This window comes from Bos mutus, chromosome 6 (assembly GCF_027580195.1).
Source record: "Bos mutus isolate GX-2022 chromosome 6, NWIPB_WYAK_1.1, whole genome shotgun sequence".
Taxonomy (NCBI): Eukaryota; Metazoa; Chordata; class Mammalia; order Artiodactyla; family Bovidae; genus Bos; species Bos mutus.
The window spans coordinates 870,893-895,421 of NC_091622.1; the positions used below are offsets into that span (position 1 = coordinate 870,893).

A 24,529-nucleotide genomic window follows, 5' to 3' on the forward strand; every position below is an offset into this window, starting at 1 on the left:
ACAACGCTGGGGCTAATGCTGCAAGGCAATTCCAAAGCACACTCACGAGGAAGACCATCACAACTGAAGAGGCCCAGAGAACTATACCTTCATTTTAAATATTTTTACTGGGTATAGAATTCTGGATTGCAATGATGTTCTCTTAAAGACATATTTTGGTTGTTGATTATTTTTTTTATCTTTTCTGTTAAAAGAGAGCTTTCAGTATTACTGTTTCTTTTTTGAAAGTAACGTCTCTCTCTCTCTTTTTTTTTTTTCCTGCCTGCTTTAAAGATTGTCTTGGTTTTCTATAGTCTTACCAAGATATATCTAACAAGTGTGGCTTTCTTTACAGTGGTGGTATCTGAGGCTCACAGAGCTGCTTCAATTCACCAGGTAATTTTTTTTTTTGGGGGGGGTGGTTCCCTGGTGGCTCATGTGGTAAAGAATGCACCTGCAATGCAGGAGGACCTGGGTTCGATCCCTGGATTGGAAAGATTCCCTGGAGAAGGACATGGCAACCCATTCCAGTAACCAGGGGGGTCTTCCCAACCCAAGGATCAAACCAAAGTCTCCTAAATAAGTTTTGGAAAATTCTCAGCCATTATTACATCAAACTTGCGTCTTCCTCATTTTCTCCTTCTTCATCAAGTGCTAAAAGATCCTAACATTACAGACACATTAATTCACTTTTCATATATCTATTTTTAGTCTCTGTGCTTCATTTTCAATATTTTCTATTGACTTCTTTTATTCATCACTAATCTTGTCTTTTGCTGTGTCATATTTAATACCTAATTCAAATACTGAGTTCACATTTTCAGTTTGAATATTTCTGTCTAGTCCACCTGGTATTTATACCTCCCAATTTTTAGTAAAATTCTCCATCTTCTCATCTGTTTGCTTCATCTTTTCTTCCATTTGCTGCTACGCCGCTAAGTCGCTTCAGTCGTGTCCAACTCTGTGCGACCCCATAGATGGAAGCCCACCAGGCTCCCCCGTCCCTGGGATTCTCCAGGCAAGAACACTGGAGTGGGTTGCCATTTCCTTTTCCAATGCATGAAGGTGAAAAGTCAAAGTGAAGTCGCTCAGTCCTGTCTGACTCTTAGCGACCCTATGGACTGCAGCCCACCAGGCTCCTCCATCCATGGGAGTTTCCAGGCAAGAGTACTGGAGTGGGTCACCAGTGCCTTCTCCATTCCATTTGCTAAAACATACTAGTAACATTTATTTTAAGAGTCCTCATTTGCTAACTCCAATCAATATCTGAATCCTCCTAAGTCACTTTCCATTGTCCAGCCTTTCTTGTGGTTTTAGTCATATGGTCCTATCTCTTAGCATCTAGTCATTTTATTAATGTTGGACACTATGTAGTTAAAAAAAAAAAATTAGAGGATGCAGATATTATAGGGTTCACCCCAACCTCTGCCAGACAACGTGGAAACTGTTCACTGTAAGCTATGAAGGCTGATTCAAGCTGGCTGCAGTTAAGGAAGACTTCAGCCAGCCTCAGTTGATCCTATCCCTATAGCACCACCATACGGTGCTTCCTTCTAAATGGAAGTATGATGTGCAACTGAGGGCCCCTCTACGGCAACATGAAACTGCAGAACACTGCCTTTTAGAAGTACCATACATGGTTTAACTTTATAGCATTCTGTCATGCAGCTTCACAATTCTGCAAATGTTTTGAGGAGGTGCCAACAATGTTTCTGAGTTGCTTTGGGTCTCCAATAATGTCACTCCAACCCCACAACACTGCCCAAAGCTCTACTTGCTACTCTGTGCTCAAACACAAACCCTCTTCTTGGGCTGAGGTCGAATTTTCAGCCTCTTGCCCATACCCAGAATCAGCAAAGCTCTGACCACTTCCCCAAGAGGGGAAAAAAAAGGCTATAGATTATCAATTCATCTGTTCAAAGTTTTCCTCTCTCTGGAGCCTTAGTCACTCTAGGAATCTTCTCTTTATCAGCTCTTCGATGGCCTTAAACAAATCACTTTTGTATTTAATCTGTCTTTTGTAGCTGTTCTCAGCAGTAATAAGTGTGTTCAAGTTCTCATATGAAGTACGTTTTCTTGCCCTATTTTATTTTCTTTATATCCATATCACTACCTTTCTTTGTATTACTCATTAAAGGTGTTTTGTATCTCTCTTTCCCTGCTGAAACATAAACTCCAAGAAAGCAAAAGCTTTACTGGATCCTCAGCGTGAAATCACACTGAAGATTGCCTGACTCTGGTATCCTTGCTCTTTCTACCATGTTTCACTTATCATGCCTATTTCTGCTTTGTGAAGAATTTCTAACCTCATCATTTCTCAGTATGAGAAAAAGAGAAAGGCTAAATCTGTGTGTGTGTGTGTCCTCAGCAAACATTCCCTCACTTTTTCCTCCATGGGAGAGAAATGATTGAGCTTCTCTCCTTTTGATTCCTTCTCTTCAGCTGATTGTTAAGACACTGATGCCTCCTCCTTCCTGTGCCCAGCTCCCTACTGTGCAGGAAGCACACCTACCATCAGACTCGGGATATGCCTTTCACCACAGGCTGCACACCTGTCTCTCTCCCATGCTCTCTGATGTGCTGCAAACTGAACGTGTGAGTCAGGCCACAATTCTCCATGAGAGGACTGATGGCATATACATTCAGAATCTAAACTGCAGGCCCAACTCTTGCCACAAAGACCAAGATTTAAGAAGCAGAGTATCTAGTGTCCACTTTGTACACTTCTGGTCCACAGGGCAAGATTCAAGAAACAGAGTATAAAGTCTCCATTCAAACCGAGGATCCCAGTCAGATTCACCAATTCAACTTTTTGGAGCCATGAACTTAAAAGAGTTATTATATGCTCATGTAATATATACCACACATACACCTCATTAGTAAGGTGGCTATTTTAGTCTTCACCTGGCTCCTATCTGCTCTTTCTTTGTTAGAACCACAGAGCAGTTATTAATTAGTAAGCATCACCAGTGTGTAAGTGAAGTGGAGAATGGAGGTTGGGAAAGAAGTTTCCAAGAACAATCTACATTTATTTGGCCAGTGACAAAAGGGGCCCCAGGTCATCTGGTATGTACATTTTGAAATAATAATTCACTATAACTGTAGGATATTAACAACTCTTACAAATATACCTGCAAATCTTGTCATCTTATAATTCTGATAGCTACATTTTTGAAAACATGTATTCAGAGGTACAAAATCATTTCTGCTGACTAAAATAAATAAAGCTATGATAATTTGATATTCTGCATTTTGTAATATGCAGCTATCTAGTAAACCGTAATGACTAATTGCCCTGGTAATTCCCCTAGCCTTAAGATCCCACGGAGGAGGGCATGGCAACCCATGCCAGTACTCTTGCCTGGAGACTCCCCAGGGACAGAGGAGCCTGGTGGGCTATATAGTCCATGGGGTCGCAAAGAGTAGGACACAACTGATCCACTTTCACTTTCAATTTCGGATGTAAAAAATACAGCTTTCCTCTATTAATCTTCAAGGGAACAGATTCAGAAAGTAAACAACAGTAAAACTGTTTAAACACCTTTAAGTCAGGCTCATGCAGGTGAAGCAGGCTATTCTTACTGTACTCGTGGTATCCCACCAGGAGTTACCTCTGGAACCCTTACAAGACTGCAGCTCCTTTATGTTAAGAGCATGACAATTTAAGCAGCAAAGTTCAAACAGTGTTATGTTTCTTTCCTATTCTTGCATTGAGATAGATATTTTTCTACTAAGTTATAGATGATACAATAGCAAAAAAAAAATCAATCTAAGTAAAAGAGATTTGATTTTTTTTTTTAATAAAAACATCACTCAGGACTGGTATATTTCACTGGAGTCTCCAATTGTTATCTGGTTCTTTGGGATTTCTGCATGTGAGATCATAGCTGGCTAACCGCAAGAACTGTCTGCCCACAGAGGGACCATCCAGGAGTACTGAGCCCAGGGCATGACATCCTGGCTCAACCTGGCTCAGGTCACACCACTGAACACCCTACCTCAGTGGAAGTGTTCAAAGACTGAGCAGAAAACAAACCCATCCCGAGCAGGAGACGGAGGAATGGGGTTGAGAACTCTGTGATCTCAGAATAGATGGAAAGTTTAGGAATAAATGACTCAACTGGAAACATCAGAACAAGGCCAAGTTCTGAGAACTTCCCAGGCCAGTTTCCACACAAAAAAAATCCCTTACAGACAATGCAAGAGGATGCTCCAGGAAAAGAAAGGAAGATGCCCTGCCAACAGAGCAGAGCCATTTGGAGGCTTCAGGAAGACACCGGATTCATCGACAGCCACTGTGGAATACCTGAAGAACAGCAGGCAGCAGTGAAATGCAGTCTGTGCTGTCATCTGTAGGTGGTTTATGTTTAGTCACTATGTTGTGTCTGACTCTTCCGCAACCCCATGGACTGTGGCCCACCAGGCGCCTTCTGTCCATGGGTTTTCCCAGACAAGAATACTGGTGTGGGTGGCCACTTCCTTCTCCAGGGGATCTTCCTGACCCAGAAGTCAAACCCATATCTCCTGTAGATTCTTTACCACTGAGCCACTAGGGAAGCCCACACAATATAAAGGTACCACAACTTAGAGATACATGTTAGAATAAGAGACAGTGCCTGGAGAAAAGGCATTTGAGCTGTAGTTTGAAATAATGAAGAAAATATTACAAAAAGAGAAGATCCTGGAGATTTAAAAACAAAGATTACTGAGAGTTTTAACAACATTACTCCAATGGATGTTGGTCTTAGACCAAGTCTGAGCAGGTAGAGAACAGAAGAAAATGTATCTCAGACCCCAAACCACCTGGGAAAAAGTATGCAGAAAGACTTCTACTTAAGGAAGGAACAGAATACAATACAGACAACTGCGCACATTCCACAAACTAGCAATGAGAAGCATTCACAATGGAGCACTGGTTTCCAACTTCATACTCTATAACTGGCCCGAGGCTTCAGAAATCCAGAATTCCTTTGCTAAAATTTAAATGAGAACCCTGAGGTATCAAGGAGACTTAAGGACAGAGGAGACAGTCTCTTCAGACCCCGATCTCAAATCCTGGTGGCCAACACAAAGGGAGGCTGAGGTGCCGGTGAATGCCCTGAGCAGTGGGCATCGGTGAGCACCAAGCTGCCCCTCAGCAGGGAGAGGGGAGGCTGCAGCAGACAAAGTCAACACTCCCCACTGAAACCCTCACCTGGCCCACACTAACAGGGACTCAGGCACACCAGTAACCACAATCCTCACCCGTACCTCCAAGCCTCTGGTGTGAAACGCCCCCTAGGGGCCCGTGGCCTTGTCCACCATAACTGCTGACACCATAACCAAAATATAAACTGACAAAGAGCTATCATGCCGTGTGCCTTCTTGCATGACGTCACTTTGCAGACACCACAGCACTACCTGGCTCCCGCTCCATAACCACAGCATAGACAACCACTGGCTGGAGAAGGACCACATATCTGAGAGCTGAAAGTGGTTCACTCTAGAGCCACTGGGTGTACTTAGTCTCTAAGTTGTGTCTGACTCTTTTGTGACCTCAGAGACTGCAGTCTGCCAGGCTCCTCTGTCCATGGGATTTCTCACATAAGAATATTGGAGGGGGTTACCATTCCCATTTCCAGGGAATCTGGATTGAACCTGCATCTCCTGCATTGGCTGGCGTATTCTTTACCACTGTTACTTAGAAATGACTTAAGTAACTGGTCCCAAATTACCCACCAGGGGAGGGAAGGCTCACTATCTCCCTTTGAGAGGGTTCAAAGGGTTCCAAGAGGGGAAGACTGCAGTAGAACCAGTCATCCTCCTTTCTCTGTGCACCCTCTGAATCCTGGCAGCTCCAAAGCTAAAACATCAAAAATGGACTTGAAGAATGCATCTCAAGGATAGGAAGCCACTCTCTCCATTAACACAATAAGGAACAGAACTAAAGCTAGCCAACAGCAAACCTTTGCTGCAGTTCAGATGGTGTGTTGATTGTTTTCAAATGCTCCCCCAAGAAGCTGTAACACTGAGAGCATCCTCTGCCCTGCCCAGCAGTGCAAGAGTGCAGCGCAGAGCCCAGCAACAAGCCACCCCGAAGACCAGACTCGGAAGGAAGGAGTCCATGAGGGAGAAGCACGTGAACCCTGAATTAAAGGAATCCAAGCTGTTAGGTGAGAAGAGAGGGCTTGTGGGGCACAGGAAGCCTCTTCACCAGTACCCTTTTGAACTGGGTCACAAGTACGAATATTGTTTAATCAAAACAGGCATAAAATAAAAAGTAAAAGAAAACAGAGAACAGCAATCATTACATGAGTATAACACCACCTGAATACAGAATGATTTAATAATCAATAGCTCTTTGGGTAGAAAAGTGAGAGAATTGGGTATATTATTGAAATGTAAAAACAAACAATAAAGATACCATAGAACCACAGGAACACAGAATGCAGAGATGGTCTACTGTGGCACTGGCAGCCTCCTTACATTGCCCATATGGAAGACTTCTTTTTCAAAATAAAAATGATAATCATTATCTGCTTAGCATTACCAGCTGTGCAAGATATTAACCTGACCACAACATTAAAACTTTTAGAGACAATAAAACAAATATCAAAAGTCATTAATGACCTCTTTAATAACTTATGTTTTTATCCTGTGTGGCTTATTTATTTTGTCACATAAATGTTTGATTTTTGAAAATTTTTATGGTAAAAAAATTAACTGCTAAGAAAGTTAACACCTTATAGAAAAACAGAAACCCACTGAAGTCGCTCAGTTGTGTCAGACTCTGCGATCCTGTGGACTGTAGCTCACCAGGCTCCTCCATCCATGGAATTTCTCAGGCAAGAATACTGGAGTGGGTTGCCATTGCCTTCTCCAGGGGATCTTCCCAACGCAGGGATCAAACCCAGGTCTCCCACATTACAGGCAGACACTTTACCGTCTGAGCCACCAGGGAAGCCCAAAAAACAGTTAAGGGCATTAGAAATCTTTTTAGGTTTATAAACATAAACAATTAAAACAGTATATTAAATTAAGGCAAACCTGTAACATTTTCCACTTAAAGACTATATTATAAAATTTCCATTTTCCATCACCTGCACTTCAGAAATCTTTCAAGAATCTCCTTCTCAAGCAACCCTACTCCCTACATCCAACAGTTTCAGCAATACGGTGATGCTTAAAAATCTGTTTTGCTTGCAGATAGTACAGTTTTATGTGTCAATTTGGTCAGATGGCAGTACCCAGTTATTTAATCAAATAGTAACCCAGGTTTCACTGAAGGTGTTTTACAGATGTGGCTAACATCTACAGTCAGCTGACTTTAAATAAAGGAGATTACTGTCAACACTCTGTGTGGCCTTTGACCAAACCAAAGGACTCAACTGCAAAAACAGGTATGCTCGAGAAGTTCTTCCTCAAGACCGGAGTCTTAGCTCTCGTCTGAGTTTCCAGCCTACAGGCTCCAGCGTGGCACCCCAATAATCATGTGAGCCAATCCCCTGGGGGAAACACACCCCCCACCCACACCTCTGGTGACCCTAACTGATAAATGCACATTCAGAGAGACGGCGTATGCCTGGTTCTCTGGTCCAGCGCTGCATCCCTCTCTGATTTAATGATCCTACTTCTCTCAGCCCCATCCACACATACCTCAGCTCCCAACCCCCTCATGGAACCCACCAAATAAAATGCTTGGAACTGAGTTTCCTTTTCCAGCTTTTCTCAAACAATATCCACACCTCTGTTTTTCCATTTCCACCCCCTAGGCCCTTCTTTTTCTAAAGATTAGAAAAGAACAGTAATGAAAGTAAGTGGCATAAGCTAGGATGAAAATTCTCCAAATATATACATAATATATATGTATGTGTATTTGCATATATAAATTCCTGCATTAGAGAGACTTTAGATTGCAAAAGACTATCTACAGTGTCATAGTTCTTTAAATATGTTTTTAAAAGTAAGGTACATTTTAAGCTGGGATTTCTGTTCCAATATAAAGCTCGGAATTGTTCCTGTGCAATTAGAACTGTAATTGGGAAATAAAAGTTAAACAAAAAACATAATTTCATTTTCAGAAATCAAATTCTAAATCCATAAAAAGAATATGCTTATCTTTAAATCCAAACATCCTTATTCACGGATGACTTATTTTTAATGATGAAGTACAGTGACGTTCCTGGTGGTCCAGTAGCTAAGACTCCAGGCTCCCAATGCACGAGGCCCAGGTTCAATCCCTAGTCAGGGAACTAGATCCCATATGGCACAACTGAAAGTTCACATGCAGCAACTAAAAAAAACCCCACATGCCACAGCAAAGAGCGAAGACCTCACAGGCTGCAAATAAGAACTGGCGAGGTCAGACAAATAAATCAATTAATTAAACATTTTTAATGATGAAGTATATAAACTGATTCAGAGTTCTAGAATAATTATCTAGTTATATATTTCAACAATTTTTTTTAAATGCTAAACTCTCAAGGTACTCAGGTTCCTTAAAACTAAAACATTCAATGCTTAAACAGTCAACTAATATCAATATCTATTAACCTAACCTTATAAATGAATTAAATAGTACAAAGAGAAACATATTTTAAATATTTAAAATCAGATTCTCACCTCCCACATCAACCTGTAATCCATATTTTCATCCAAATCTTCAGGCATTCTCTTCTCTCCAGCAAAGGGTCCAAACTTTTCACCCTGAATAGTAATGATTATATTGAAAATGAATTAGTACAATAATCAATAATCAAGATACAAAAATAAACTATTATTTCTCTTCTGGAAAAAATTTTTCTCTAAATCTTCCTGCCCAGTGATTGAAACACATTTAAAATATTAAATAATTTACCCAACAGAAAATATTTACATATCTAAATCCAACTTAATCTATTTTTAGCCAAACAGCCTGAAACCACAACACAGGAGCCAACATAAAAGGGTTAAATTGCTCAACATTTACATTCTGACAAGACTCTGAACATCATACTTTAATGTTTCAAACCTCTGCAGCCACGAGAAGCAGAGTCTTGCTTGACTTGAGAGACAAGCCTACCAGGCAGAAAATCACCTGATTTCCATAAAAACTATAAATTCACCCCAATTATGAACAGAAAAGAAGTAGGCTTGCCACTCTCAAAGGAAGACTGTTCATAAATAAAGTTTAAATTCTCCTGCCAATCCTTCAATCAACCAAGGAGGCACTCCATGAACCCGGGCTTCTCCAAGCACAAGCTTTGAATCACCATCAAGAGATTCATTCACCAGGGTCACTTGTTTCAAATTCAGAATCCTGAGCTTATTAAAATCAGAATCTCTGGGAGTGGGATGTGGAAAGCTGTGTACAGGACAAATTCCCAGATAAGAACTGCTGGCAAAACCAGGAGTGGCCCCCACAGGGAGGGATCTGTGAGGCAGGGTGGATGGTGAGCAAAACTGTCTTCACAATAAGGCAATCAAGCAGGGGCTGGAGGGACTGGGAGTGGGGTCATGCTTGTCCAGCCAAGCATGCCACAGACATGGTTCAGAGAAGACACGGGATCCCGCACGTCCTTGTGAGTCTCCCCCAAACCTTCTGTGACTATTCTACAGTAGAACCCTTCCCTCCATAAGGACATGGCGGAACTTCTGATGAACATTGTTAAGGGGGGAAAAAGCCACCAAAATAGTGTTTCAAGGAATATAAATGACTTAATGAACAACAGAAAACCCAACTCCTGGCAACAGTTAAGTGTTAAAGCTTAAAGGAAGCACAACTAGCTAACACAGTTCCCTGGGGGCTCAGTGGTGAAGAATCTGCCTGGCAATGCAGGAGGCGGGAGTTCGATCCCTGGGTCAGGAAGATCCCCTGGAGAAGGGAATGGCAACCTATGCCAGTATTCTTGACTGGAGAATCCCACGGTCAGAGGAGCCTTGTGGGCTACAGTGCACGAGGTCGCAGAGAGTCAGACACGACTTAGCGACTAAACGGTAACAACAACCCAGGCCCTCACTTGACAGATACAGGAAAGAGGTTCTGAGAAGTCACAAGTAACAGCAGAGTCTGGAAAATCTATTGCTGAACGTTAACTAGGAAGCAGAAAATGCTAGGAAGACCCCTGAAATCAAAACTATAATCCTAAATAAACCAAAAACAAGTACACCAACAGGCAGATTGCTATTTGGCTATTTTAGCCAACTTCAAAGACAAAAACCAAGTATTACGCAGTTTTTTGAGCAATACATTTGAGGATTTGGTATTAATGCATATATAGTTCAACTTTTCACTCCACTTCGTCATATATTTAGCCTTCATCAACTACTGTGGAAGAAAACCATCTGAGAATACACTTTCCAAAGAGATGTGCCTGTGCCAGTCAGCCCCTCTCCACGGCACAAACCCAGAGGACACGGAAAACTGTATCAGGCACTTAAGCAGGGTTCAAACGCCTGAAAAGAGACAGAAACCCAAGAAAACAACTGGGATTAGGGGGAAAACGCCTGCTTAGATGCAGACCGAGTAAGATTATTAAAGTTCTTAAGCTTTGAAAACTCAAAATAAGAATCAGGAATCTGAGTTTAAAGCTTTGCTACTAATAGTGAGCAATCACTTTGTCATAAAATAAAACTACCAAACTATAATAAATAAAGCTTTCAAATTTCTCACTCGAGCCAAGAAATACATTCTGCATCTTGTTCTAGTATACGCACATATATACAGCTGACCCTTAACACAGTTGCAACTGTGTGGGTCCACTTAAACGGATATTTTAGTCGCGTCACCCTGGCTGGTTGAATCCACAGGTGTGGAAGAACCGTAGATGTGGAGGGCCAGCCGTATGCTATGTGTGGACTAACTCCCGTGTTGGTCAAAGGTCAGCTGTGCACAGAAACACACGCTTTAAAAACTAAAATGTAAACGTCTTGAAGTAACACTGCCCTTACTCTGTACAATGTATTTCATATTTTCTACTCCATTTTACTTCACTTTTGAAAAAACACTAGTTTTGACAGAAGTGAATAATCAAATTAATTTCACAATGCACCAATGGGCTGCAATTCAATTTGAAATACACTGACATAAAATTCAGATAGAGGAGATAAATTTATATTTAGCTCTCTCGATTTCGTAAAATTGCCTTCAAAGCACACTAGTGAGTATACTGGGATGATGCGATCAAATAAACCTGAGTTTCTGTGGCTGCAAGATTATAAAATATCAATAGTTAACTCTTAGATACCCATATACTTGTGGTAAGAAACACTGAAGACAATTAAAACAATTTATATTTGGCTTTTGATGAAATTTTTATACTTACTGGACCCACTCTTAGCCTTCCCCTAAGAATCCCAGCACCTGCTGTCCAGCCCCATTCTCTCTCTGTTCACTGTCATTTCTATTATACAAGCAGCACTTCCTCATAATCGTAATTTCAATGTATACACAGCTTTATTCACTAACCATTTTCTATGATACTTCTAACCTAAGAGTAAGTCTCTCCTACCTCAGCAGGCTTCATATTGCTTGGGTAACGTACTAATGGAAGGAAGACTTAGGGCGCACACTCCATATACTTGTAACTTTTCTCTTTTGGTTGAACTGTATGAAATTGCTAGTATTTGATCATGTTTGATATATGAAAATTTCATAGGATTCATCATAATATAAATTATATATGCATGTGTGTTTTCAGTTGCTCTTTGCAACCCCATGGACCATATCCCACTAGACTCCTCTGTCCCTGGGATTTCCCAGGCCATACTGGACTGGGTTGCCATTCCCTTCTCTAGCAGATATTTCTGACCAGGTGCACGAGCCTATTCAACACCCAACGTGAGGTTCATAATTAATGACTAGAAGGAAAGCAACATTTCTAACTATCTCCTTGAAAATTTCAAAAATTTCTAGCTGACTTCTTGTCATCATTGGTTTTACTTCGTGATTTAGCTATTGAAGATCTCATACTAGCAGAAAAAAAAAAAAAACTATCAACTCTACCATTTTCTTGCTGTTTGTGGGTCTGATTATTACTACCTTCAACCTATATTCAAGAAATCTTCCTAGAATTCCTTGCTTCCAACGATCTAAAGAATCACTAACCCAAATGCTTACAAGATGAGGCAGGAAAGCAGCACAACATCAGACAAAAATATATACAGGATAGAGCAGGGAGTGGCCAGGAGGGCAGCTGGAGGGACATGCACATTTAAAAGCTTTCCAACTCCAACTGAATATTTTACTGAAACCAACAATTTAAATTTGTATATGAAATCACTAGTATTCTCTCTCTCTCTCTCTGTATATGTATATATATATAGGCAATAAATTTCAAGTTTCCAAAATTCTGTGCAGATCAAATAAAATGTGACTGTAAGACAAATTCAACCTGCAAACACCAAATCGTCCAAGTCAAACTCACTTCTCCGACTAGCTCAACGCTGAGACTACAACAGTGCTTCTTCGCTTTCTAAACAATGCAGATAAATATCCATTCAACTTGGGACCCACCAAGACTAGACAATAACTTTTAATAAAAAAATGTATGACTGGAAGCATGTGGGCCATTTTCTGTCATTTTGACTAATATTATTAGCAAGAATGTGAAAGCAAGCTTTACTGCTGAAAGCTTTGCTCAGTGAGGAAAGCACTGAGGATTCCAGAGACCTGGATCCTAACCCCTGCTCTGCCGCTAATTACCTGTGACACAACAGAGTGGACGAGCTTCTGAGCTTGTTTCCTCAGCTATAAAACTTGGAGATCCAGATTTGCTGATTTCTAAGATTCCTTGTTGTTTAGTCGCTCGGTCATGTCAGACTCTTTGTGACCCCACGGACTGTAATCTGCCAGGCTCCTCTGTCCACGGGATTTTCCAGGCAAGAATACTAGAGTGGGTTGTCATTTCCTTCTCCAGAGGATCTTCCCGAGCCAGGGATCAAATCTGTGTCTCCTGCGCTGGCAGGCAGATCCTTTACAACTAAAGCACCTGGGAAGTCATAGATATGGATTAGCTGATTTCTAGGAGAAGGCAATGGCACCCCACTCCAGTACTCTTGCCTGGAAAATCCTATGGACGGAGGAGCCTGATGGGCTGCAGTCCATGGGGTCGCTAGGAGTTGGACACGACTGAGCGACTTCACCTTCACTTTTCACTTTCATGCACTGGAGAAGGAAATGGCAACCCACTCCAGTGTTCTTGCCTGGAGAATCCCAGGGACGGGGGAGCCTGGTGGCTGCCGTCTATGGGGTCGCACAGAGTCGGACACGACTAAAGCGACCTAGCAGCAGCAGCAAGATTCCTTTCAGCTTTCAAATCCTAGCGTCCATAGACCAAACTTAAAACAATTTGAGAATCAAAGAAAACAAGAGTGTAATTGAAACATTAACACATTCTTAAGTCCATAGTGATTGTCAGAAAGAGAAAAAAAGAATTTTTGAAACACCTCATTTGCCATATTAGCCTATAAAAAATAATAAAGAGAAAGAACTAAGCATTTTCTCCTCTTTTCAACAATAATACTACATCAGGATAACCAAACAGCAGAAGATAATGAAGGAAAGCTCTTCTTTACAGAGGAATCTAATTTATAAAAGGAGGAGGAACTGATTCAGGCAAAGATTATCAAATGAATGCTAAAACCATTAGGTAAAAGCATGACAGTAAAATAGGTATCCATACAGTATGAACCTACAGATTATGTTACATCTTTACAATGGCAAGCTGCATCAGCGCAGTGTTGGCATTACTAAGAGAAAGACCATCTTAGATGCCTGCTACTAAAACACAGAATGAAGTAAATCATCCCAGCCCTTCGTTCCCCAGTGTCTGTCACAGGGACATGCGACAGGGGCGTTTGCTAGGCTCTCCAGGCACCTCCAGAGGGCACAGACCTCTTCCCCTTGTCCTGTCTCTCTCCAGGCGCCTGGGGAGACCCCACCATCTAGAAGGGAGCACAGGTGCACCACGTAAGCGGGGAGCGGGAGACGCCGCCTGTGCTCCTTCCTGCCTCCCACGGCCGAGACTCATTGTTTCCTGAGGCTCCTGAGGGCAGACAGAAGTGCTTAACACATATCAGTGTGGTTTTGTGTGTTGTTTTTTTTTAAAAGTACATATCTAACCCTCATATTAGAGGAAATACAGAAGACAAAGAAACAAATAGGGCTCCCGGGCGGCACAGCAGTAAAGAATCACCTGCAATGCAGGAGAGTGGGTTCAATCCCTGGGTCGGGAAGAACCCCCCGAACAGGGAAATGGCAACCTATTCCAGCAGTCCTACTGAGAGAATCCCATGGACAGAGGAGCCTTTCTCCTGGACAGTCCATGGGATCGCAGAAGTGTCGACATGACTTAGCAGCTGAACACCACCACCAACAGAGAAACACATTAAATAATGTGCCTTGAGAAAACAAATACCACAAACAAAGAGCCTGCTCTCTTCAGAGAATAACTGTTTTTTGTTTGTTTTTTTTTTTTGCTCTGTTTTGTTTTTAAGGGAATGGGAAGAGGGAGACTGTTAAGAGAGATTTAATAGACATAACTAAGTATAAGAGGTGGTCCATGAGAATTCTAGTTCAAAAATAAACAGCTATAAAAACATTTTGGAGGTACTTAGAGTAATTTGAATATGGGCTGAAATTAGAAGACATTAAGAAATCACTTATTTTTGTTGGATGCTAAAATGATAGTATGGCTATTTAGGAAAATGTCCTTATGCTGAAATATGGAGGAACGAATGGTCATAATGCCTGTAATTTACTTTGAAATGGTTCAGCAAATAAAACACATATACATATAAATGAAACAAGTTATATTAAAGTGAATCAATCTGCAGTTGAATCATTTATATGTAAAATAATGTTTTTCACAAAAGGAGGCTAGAGTCCCCACTTAGAATATAATTATATTTCAAGGCCAACTATTGTGCATGTGTGTGCTCTTGCAATTCAAGTAGGCCACCAAAAAAGCGCATTTCTAAAAAGCTCAATATGAAGAATATCCAATCTTCTTTTCCTTTCTCGTTAGTATTAGAACACTGACCTTTGTGAGGGCACTAATGTATCTAGGTAGAAAAACTGCATTATCAGCTCTCCATTTAGGCATAGAGGAGAGCTAACAACCTGAAAGCAGAAATCATAGTATGAACCAACCACAAAAGCTCTTAAATGAGAGCTGAGTCGGCAGGTAACAAACACCCTAATGCCTTGGTTACTTCCTCTTTATCCTCATCTGGAATAAGATCATGATAGCTGGGGCTAAAGCAGCCATTTTAAGCCCGAGAGAATCGCAAAATTTTCCACCCTGACATCTGCAGCCACTGAACTGATAGCAGCAAATGCACACCTTGTTACTGAGAGAGCATAACCTCTGAGGTTTAGATTACTGCAGGTGCCTGTTACTCTGAGCTGACAGAGCAAACATCAGCAAAGAACTGCGCTAGTGCCCAGGATAAAGCAGAAGAATGCATCAGTTATAAAAGGAGTATGAAATGGGAAATGCAGGAGAGCTGTGAAGGAGAAGCGATTCTGGAATACAATAACCTGAAAGGAGCACCTTTTCCTTCAACCCCAGCTCTAAGCCACTTGTTCTCTTGAGCAAAACAACTTCCACGAGCATGTATGGGAAGCTGCATAAGTGAAGTCTTAGGTCCTGGCACAGAACCGGTGTGAGGCATTCTCCCAAACAGCCTGAGTACTTCACTGGAAAACAGCACAAGAGGCAGTGCTGAGGACTGGGAACCAGGGGATCCTGTAAAGAAGCTGGAAGTCACAGGAAGGCAGGGCCACAGCCCACAGCCCATCCTATCCCTGCAGCCCAGCAAAGTGCAAGGAGACCAGAAAGCCAGGAGGCAGCCGAGAGCCCACCTGCCACTGCAGGCCACAAAGAGCCGTCTGCCTCCAGGGCAGGACTGATGCCACAGTGTTCCCCAATAACCCGTCGTGAGCATCAGTAAAACCACCACAGCAGACTGCCTATACAAGGGCCCAGCTGCCTACGAGGGAGACCAAACAGAAAAATAAGATCCATACTTGTAAAAGAGAACATCTATAGGAGAGAGTACTTTAATCAAAGGGAATTACGTTGGGAGTTTCCTGGTGGTCCAGTGGTTAAGACTCCATGCTCTCACTGTTGATGATCTTGGTTCAATCCCTGGTCAGGGAACTAAAATCCTACAGGCCATGAAGCATGGCAAAATAAATAAATAAACAGAATATGTCAATTACATAAGGGAATTTAAGGAGATTCAAGTGCAGCACTCAATAAAGAAACTTTTAAAATTGAAAACACATAATTGCCTAGTTAAATATTTTTGGAGAATAAGTTGAAAGAGAAACACAACAACCTGAGAATCACATATCCAGTCAGGAAATCCTTCACAGTCTGATGGGAAGGAGAGCTGTTTGATGATACACACAGATTCAGACACAGTATTATCCACATGATATGAGAAAAAGAACTGAAAAGTTTCTAAACAAATGAGCCAGAATAAATGACAGAAATCAGAAAAATAAAATGAATAGATGGTGCACAAACACACAAAATTAATGAAACACAATTTACTGGGTAAAGAGGTTTCTCCTCACGTCAGAATGGCCATCATTAAAATATCTACAAACAATAAATGGTCAAGAGGATGTGGGAAAAGGGAATCCTCTCGCACTGCTGGTGAGAATGTAAATTGGCACAGCTACTATGGAAGACAGTATGGAGATCCCTTAAAAAAACTAGGAACACAACTACCGTATGACCCAACAATCCTACTACTGGGCATATACCATGAAAAAACCATAATTGAAAGAGACACATGTACCCCAACGTTCATTGCAGCAGTCTTACAAGAGCTAGGACATGGAAGCAGCCCGGATGTCCACCAACAGATGAATGGATACAGAAGCTGTGGTACATACAGACAATGGAATATTACTCAGCTATAAAAAATAATTCATTCAAGTCAGTTCTAATGAGGTGGATGAACCTAGAGCCTATTATACGAAGTGAAGGAAGTCAGAGCAACACAAATCCTGTATATTAAAGCATCCATGTGGAATCTAGAAATACGGTACTGATGAAACTATCTGCACGGCAGGAATGCAGACACAGACACAGAGAACAGTGGAGAGAGACGAACTGAGAGCACAGCGTGGAAATACACACACTACCATGCATGTAAACAGATAGCCTGGGAGCACTCGCGGTGTGACACAGAGCTCCACTCTTTTTTGTGACAACCCCGAGGGCTGGGTGGGCTGGGAACTTGGAGGGGGCTCAGGGGGAGGGAAATACGTGTACCTGTGGCTGATTCGTGAGGATGTGCGGCAGAGGCCTACACAACACTGTAGAGCAACTGTTCTCCAATAATCGTATTTCTTGTATATTTTTCAATATTGTACAATTATGATTTTTGGTAATTATTAGTTACTCAAGAACAGTTATGTATTATGAGTATTGTTCAACTGTCATCACCAAAAGAAAGCTAGGCAGACATGTTCTTTCTATGAAACTTAATATGTATAAGCAATAAAAAAAAATGTTTTTAAAGAAAGTAAGTAACACACCATTTTGTCAAAACTTAGTGGGGTGGCGGGCAGGCAGGAAGATAAAAGCAATTCCAAGGTTGTACAGTAGGCAGAGTTTGGGGGGAGCAATGGGTGAGGGAGGAGATGAGGGAAGTTAACACAGAAATGAGCATCCTGTGGGCAAAACCATGTGTGTGGAGAAAATGGCTGAGTGCCAGCTATCAAATAAAAGTGACATGCATCTGATTATGAAAGGGGAAAAGTAAATCATCAAATTGAGGTGTGAGTTGCACTTAAGAAGAGAGGGAAAAAGGAAGAACAGTGACTTGGACAGCAAAAATAAGGAAAATTAAAATACAACGATAAAGTGATGAGCATAAAGATGACAAGAATAAAAATCAGTTATATCAGTCATTACACTAAATATGAAGTTTTAAATCTCTTATGAAGAGATTATAAATCTGCATTATGTACTATAACCTAGCTACACATGATTACAAAAAGATAAAAGAAAGTAATAAAAAAATTTATTGAACTGGGTAGACAAAAATATACAGATAAAAGCAAAGAAAACAAAGGCAATGGTGTATCAGACAAGGTTCAATTAATGGCTGAACTCACCAGAGTAAAACAGAACATTACATAATGATACAAAGTGTATGTATGAAGAATACAGAACAGTAAGAAACCAGCAGCATAAAAATATGAGAAATGCAAGAAGAACCTGAGTGGCAGATTTTAAAATATTTTTCAAAACTGATAGATTTGTTAAGTATTAAAAACAGTAAGAAAATACAGAAATGCCATTAATGTTAAATTTTTCAAAGTTCAATATTCATCAAGGATTCACTCCTACCCTAAAAATAAGAAAGGTTGATTAACTATAAAATAATTACTTTTCTTGAGGAGAGCACTAGGTTATCTACGGCAAATCATAAGGAGGAGCTGCCCACTACCATACAAACGAGAAATCAACTAACATTTTAAGTTTGCTAAAGAATGCACGTGAAAAAAAAAAAGAATGCACGTGAAACAGCTTGCCTGTGTTAGAACCAACGGCAGCCGCAGACCCAAGGGGAGCTCACATGCTTAGACTCCCTTCCAAGGACATCCCCATATAAGGGAAACCAGGGGACAGAAGGGAGGACAGAGCCACCTTCAGTGGTGCAGGCATAAGAGAACGGCAGCTGCTGCAAAACATGCGCTCCCTGCATCTCCCACCCTGACCCTTCTGCCCTGTAAGAAGAAAAGCAGCAAACTCTGTCACCCCCAAGACACGAGTAAAGACCCACTGCCACTGAAGGAGGGGCAGGAGGCTAAGGAACCTGTACCACAACGCTCAGAGGATGCCTACCCTTGGGTATGGACAGGAAGTACTCTCCCACAGAACATCAACCACTGATGCAAGACAAACGTTTGGCTCTCATGGGAAAGAGAGAGAGGAATGCTATGGAAATTCAACTCCCAGAGCTCAGGCTGATAAACCAACCCCAGATAAGAGTGAAGCTGAACCAGAGAACAGATACCTCAAATAACAACACAGCAGTCTACTACAGGGTTAGGGCAGAGCGTGCAGCTGGGTGAGAGGACCCCTCTATGGTGCAGGCACTCAGGGACAGGAGGAAACGGAGGCAGCTACAGACACTGAGAAAAACCCAGAGCACCGCCCCGAGCCGCAAGGCAGCCCAAAAGAGCCCGGAGCCTGGGGCTCACTAAGAAGAAGGCCCGCCTGACCTCCTACCGGACTGACTGAGGCAGCCACAGACACTGAGACCCGGAGCACCGCCCGAGCCACAAGGCAGCCTAGCTTCACAGCCTGAAGCCTGTGCTTCACTGAAAGAAACAAAAGCAACATAACGCAAACCCACCTTATCTCCTACCCAGACTGATCCAAACTCCTCCACTAATAACCGGACAAAACAAAAGCATGTATTTCAGAGCATAAATACTATTTACTACACTCTTGATTGTTTTGCATGACACTGGCATTCAAAAAAAAAAAAATTAAGAACATACAAGGAAGCAAAATCCTCAACAAAATTCCAACAAATAGACTCCAACAACACATGAAAAGATCATACACCATGATCAAGTGGGATTTATCTCAGGGATGCAAGGATTCTTCAGTATACACAAATCAATCAATGGGATACACCATATCAACAAACTGAAAGATAAAAACCATATGATCATCTCAATAGATGCATAAAAAGCTTTTGACAAAATTCAACACCCATTTATGATTTTAAAAAACTCTCCAGAAAGTACGCATAGAAGGAACCCACCTCAAAATAATAAAAGCCATATACAACAAACCCACAGCCAATACTATTCTCAATGGTGAAAACGGAAAGCATTTCTTCTACAATCAGGAGCAAGACAAGGGTGCCCACTCTTGCCATGATTATTCAACCTAATTTTGGAAGTCCTAGCCACAACAATCAGAAGAAAAAAGAAATAAAAGGAATCCAAATCAGAAAAGAAGAAGCAAAATCCTTACTAGATGCAGGTAACATGATACTAAGCATAGAAAACCCTAAGGATTCCACCGGAAAATCACTAGAGCTAATCAACGAATATAGTAAAGCCACAGGATATAAAGTTAACATACAGAAATCCCTTGCACACCTATACACGAATAATGAAAAATGAGAAAGAGAAGTTAAGGAAACAATCCCCTTCACCATTGAAATAAAAAGAGTAAAACACCTAGGGATTAATCTACCTAAAGAGACAAAAGACCTGTATGCAGAAAACTAAAAAAAAAAAACTGATGAAAGAAATCAAAGGTGACATAATAGAAGCAGAGATATAACAATTTTGGATTGGAACAATCAATATTGTGGAAATGAATATACTATCCAAAGTAATCTACAGATTCAAAGGAATCCCTGTCAAACTACCAATGGTATTTTTCACAGAACAAAAACAAAAAAAAATTCACAATTTATATGGAAACACAAAAGACGCTGAATAGCCAAAGCAATCTTGAAAAAGAATGGAGCTGGAGGAATCAACCTTCCTGACTTCAGACCATCCTACAAAGCTACAGTCATTAAGACAGTATAGTATTGGCACAAAAACAGAAATACAGACAAATGGAACAAGGCAGAAAACCCAGAGATAAACCCATACACTATGGGCACCTTATCTTTGATAAAGGAAGCAAGAACATACAGTGGAGAAAAGACAGCCTCTTCAATAAGCGGTGCTAGGATTTTTGGACAGCTACATGTAAAAGAATGAAACTAGAGCACTTTCTCGGAGAAGGCAATAGCACCCCACTCCAGTACTCTTGCCTGGAAAATCCCATGGACAGGGGAGCCTGGTGGGCTGCCATCTATGGGGGGACACGGCTGAAGCAACTTAGCAGCAGCAGCAGCAGCGCACTTTCTAACACCATATACAAAAATAAATTCAAAATGGACTAAAGATTTAAATGTAAGGCCAGGAACTATAAAGCTCTTAGAGGAAAACATAGGTGGGACACTTTGATATACATCACAGCAAGATACTTTTTGACCCACCTCCTAGAATAATGGAAATAAAAACAAAGTAAATAAATGGGAGTTAATTAAACTTATAAGCTTTGCACAGCAAAGGAAACAAAAAACAAGTTTAAAAGACAACCCTCAGAATGGAAGAAAAAATTGCAAACAATAACAAAGGATTAATTTCCAAAATACACAAGCAGCTCATGCAACTCAATACCAGAAAAACAAACAACTCAATCAAAAAATGGGCAGAAGACCTAAACAGACATTTCCCCAAAGAAGACATATAGATGGCCAGCAACACATGGAAAGATGATCAACATCACTCAGTGTTAGAGAAATGCAAATCAAAACTACAACAAGGTTATTACCTCACAGTCAGAATGACCATTATTAAAAATCTACAAACAATAAATGCTGGCGAGGATGTGGAGAAAAGGGAACCCTCTTGCACAGTTGGTGGGAATGCAAACTGATACAGCCACTATGGAGAGCAGTACAGAGATCCCTTAAAAAACTAGGAATAGAACTACCACATGACCCAGCAATCCCACTACTGGGCATACACACTGAGAAAACTGTAACAGAGACACATGTAGCCCAATGTTCACTGCCGTTCTTTTTACAATAGCTAGGACATACGAGAGGGCTCTCGAGAGTCCCTTGGACCGCAAGGAGATCAAACCAGTCAATCTTAGAGGAAACCAGTCATGAATGTTCACTGGAAGGACTGATGCTGAAGCTCCAATACTTTGGCCATCTGATGTGAAGAACTGACTCACTGGAAAAGACCCTGATGCTGGAAAAGACTGAAGAGGGGAGGAGAAGGGGACGACAAAGGATGAGATGGTTGGATGGCATCAGTGACTCAATGAACATGAGTTTCAGCAAGCTCTGGGAGTTGGTGATGGACAGGGAGGCCTGGCGTGCTGCAGTCCTTGGGGTCACAATAAGTCAGGCACGACTGAGCGACTGGACTGAACTGAGGACATAGAAGAAGAAACCTAAATGTCCATCAACAGATGAATGGATACAGAATCTGTGGTACATATATACAATGGAATATTACTCAGCCACAAAAAATGAATGCATCAGAGTCAGTTCTAATGAGGTGGATGAACCTAGAGTCTATTATACAGAGGGAAGTAAATCAGAAAGAGAAAGCCCAATATCATACATTAAAGCACGTACATGGAAAGATGGTACTGATGAACCTATCTGCAGGGCAGCAGTGGAGATGCAGACATAGAGAACAGGCTTGGGGACACACGAGGGGGAAGGAGAGGGTGGGACGATTTGAGAGAATAGCACTGAAACATATACATTACCATATGTAAAACCGATGACCAGTGAGAGTTCAGTGCAGGAAGCCAGTGCTCTGGGACAACCTAGAGGGACAGGGTGGGGAGGGAGGGGTGTGTGGGGATGGGGGCAGGGGGTGGTTCAGGATGGGGGAGGGGAACACATGTATATCTATGGCTGATTCATGTTGATGTATGGCAAAAAACATCACAACACTGTAAAATAATTATCCTCCAGTTAAAATAATTAAAAAAATAATAGCATGGAAACATACATTACCATATGTAAAATAGACAGCAAGTACGACTTTGCTGCTTGACACAGGGAGCTCAAAACCAGGGCTGTGACCACCGAGAGGAGTGGAATAGGGTGGCAGGTGGGAGGGAGGTTCAGGAAGGAGGGGACGTGTATACTTGGGCATGGTTCATGCTGTGGTACAGCAGAGGCCGACACGATACTGTAAAGCAATTCTCCTTCAAGAACAAAAAAAACATACAAGGAAGCAAGGAGAAAAAATACAGCCCATTGTGAAGAAACAGAGCAAGCAGCAGAATCAGATGCAGAAATGACACAGACATTAGAACTATCAGACAAGCACTTTAACAGTGGTTATGGTTAATTTGTTAAAGAATTTACTAGAAAAGGCAGATAACATGCAAGAATATAGTAGATTTAAACTAAGACATGGGAACTACAAAAGGGAATCCAGTGGAAATGCTAGAAATAAAAAACATGGTTTCAAACATGAATTCCTTTGACAGAATCACCAGGTAACTTGACACTCTGAGAAAAGAAGCAACAAACTTGAAGGCAACAGAAATCACCTATTAAAAGGAAAGAGAGTGGGAAAATGGGAAAAATAAAGCAGAACAAAGTATGTAAGAGCTGTGAGACAATATCATTAACTGGTCTGACATGCACGTAATTGGGAGCCCCAGAAGAAGAAGTTTTGGCCAGAAGTAATATTTGAAGAGAAAATGGCTAAGAATCTTCCAAAAATGATAAAAGACATCAAACTACACATAAAAGAAGTTGTTTTTTTTTTTTTTTAATTTTAAACACATCATATTCAAACTGCTAAAAGCCAAAGAAAACTAGAAAAATCCTGAAAGCCGAGGGGGGAAAAAAGAGAATGTGTGAAGAACATAACACTTATATATTATAACCTCTGGAAAGCAAACTTTCCAGAAATGTTGTCAGTCAAAAAAAGTAGCAATTATCTTTAATATAATGAGAAAGAAAAAAACCTGTCAATCTGGAGAAGGTATCTTTCAAACCCAAATGCAATACTTTTTTCAGAAAACAAAAACTGAGAAAACTCATTGCCATTAGACTTGTGATACAGTCCAGGTTCGATGCACGATACTGGATGCTTGGGGCTAGTGCACTGGGACGACCCAGAGGGATGGTATGGGGAGGGAGGAGGGAGGAGGGTTCAGGATGGGGAACACATGTATACCTGTGGCAGATTCATTTTGATATTTGGCAAAACTAATACAATTATGTAAAGTTTAAAAATAAAATAAAATTTTAAAAAATGTTCGAAAAATATGGTTCTCACATAAGGAATATGATACCACACAAAAATGTAATTCAAAACAAAGAAATGATGAGCTCCAGAAACCAAAATAAAGGTAAATAACACAATCTGTCTTATTTTTTAATTGCTCTAAAAGATAACTGATAGTATAAAGGGAAAGGAGTAAAAGTGTACTGTAAGGTTTGTGACACATAAAGCAGACAAAAATGATGTTATAAAGGGTGGGAAGGAGGAACTGGTGCAACAGCTGTTATCTCACTGCCTTCTTCATACCTGTTATCTAATAAACTTGTCAAAATCAACATGCATTAAACCAAATTCCAGATCTCCCCCCTTCAAATCTGCTGCACCAAAATCTTCCCCATCTCAGTTGCTGGCTGACAATCCAATCTTCCCAATTTCTCAGGCTAAAATCCTTGGAATCAGCTTTGATCCTTACCTTTCTTCCACTTATCTCATCAGCACATTCTGTCTTCAAACTACACTTCCAACATTGCCACCATCTTGGTCTAAACCACCATCACCTCTCACGTGGATTACTGCAGAAGAATCCTAACAAGTCTCCTAGTTTACTCTGAGGCTAACTATTCTCAACACAGCAGTCAAAGCGATCCTTGATAAACTCAAGTCAGATCATGTCCCTCCTTGGCCTAAAACCCTGCCATGGCTTCCTACTCCACTCAAAGTAGAGTCAACGGCTTCAGAGTAGCCTGAAAGGCCCTTCTCGGTCTCTCTTGC

At 41.1% G+C, this 24,529-nt stretch overlaps 1 protein-coding gene across 13 annotated transcripts in view; it reads right to left on the reverse strand.

Moving 5' to 3' along the window:
* Nucleotides 1-24,529, reverse strand: part of PRDM5 (PR/SET domain 5) — a 255,315-nt gene that overhangs the window by 216,130 nt on the left and 14,656 nt on the right. For all 13 annotated transcript variants that reach the window (XR_011464445.1, XR_011464446.1, XM_070371912.1 and 10 more), the window contains exon 2: nucleotides 8,581-8,664. Coding sequence is in view for 11 of the 13 variants with exons in the window: in XM_070371912.1 (XP_070228013.1) it covers nucleotides 8,581-8,664 (84 nt within the window). In the remaining 2 variants the exon portion in view is untranslated. The remainder of the gene's footprint in view (nucleotides 1-8,580; nucleotides 8,665-24,529) is intronic.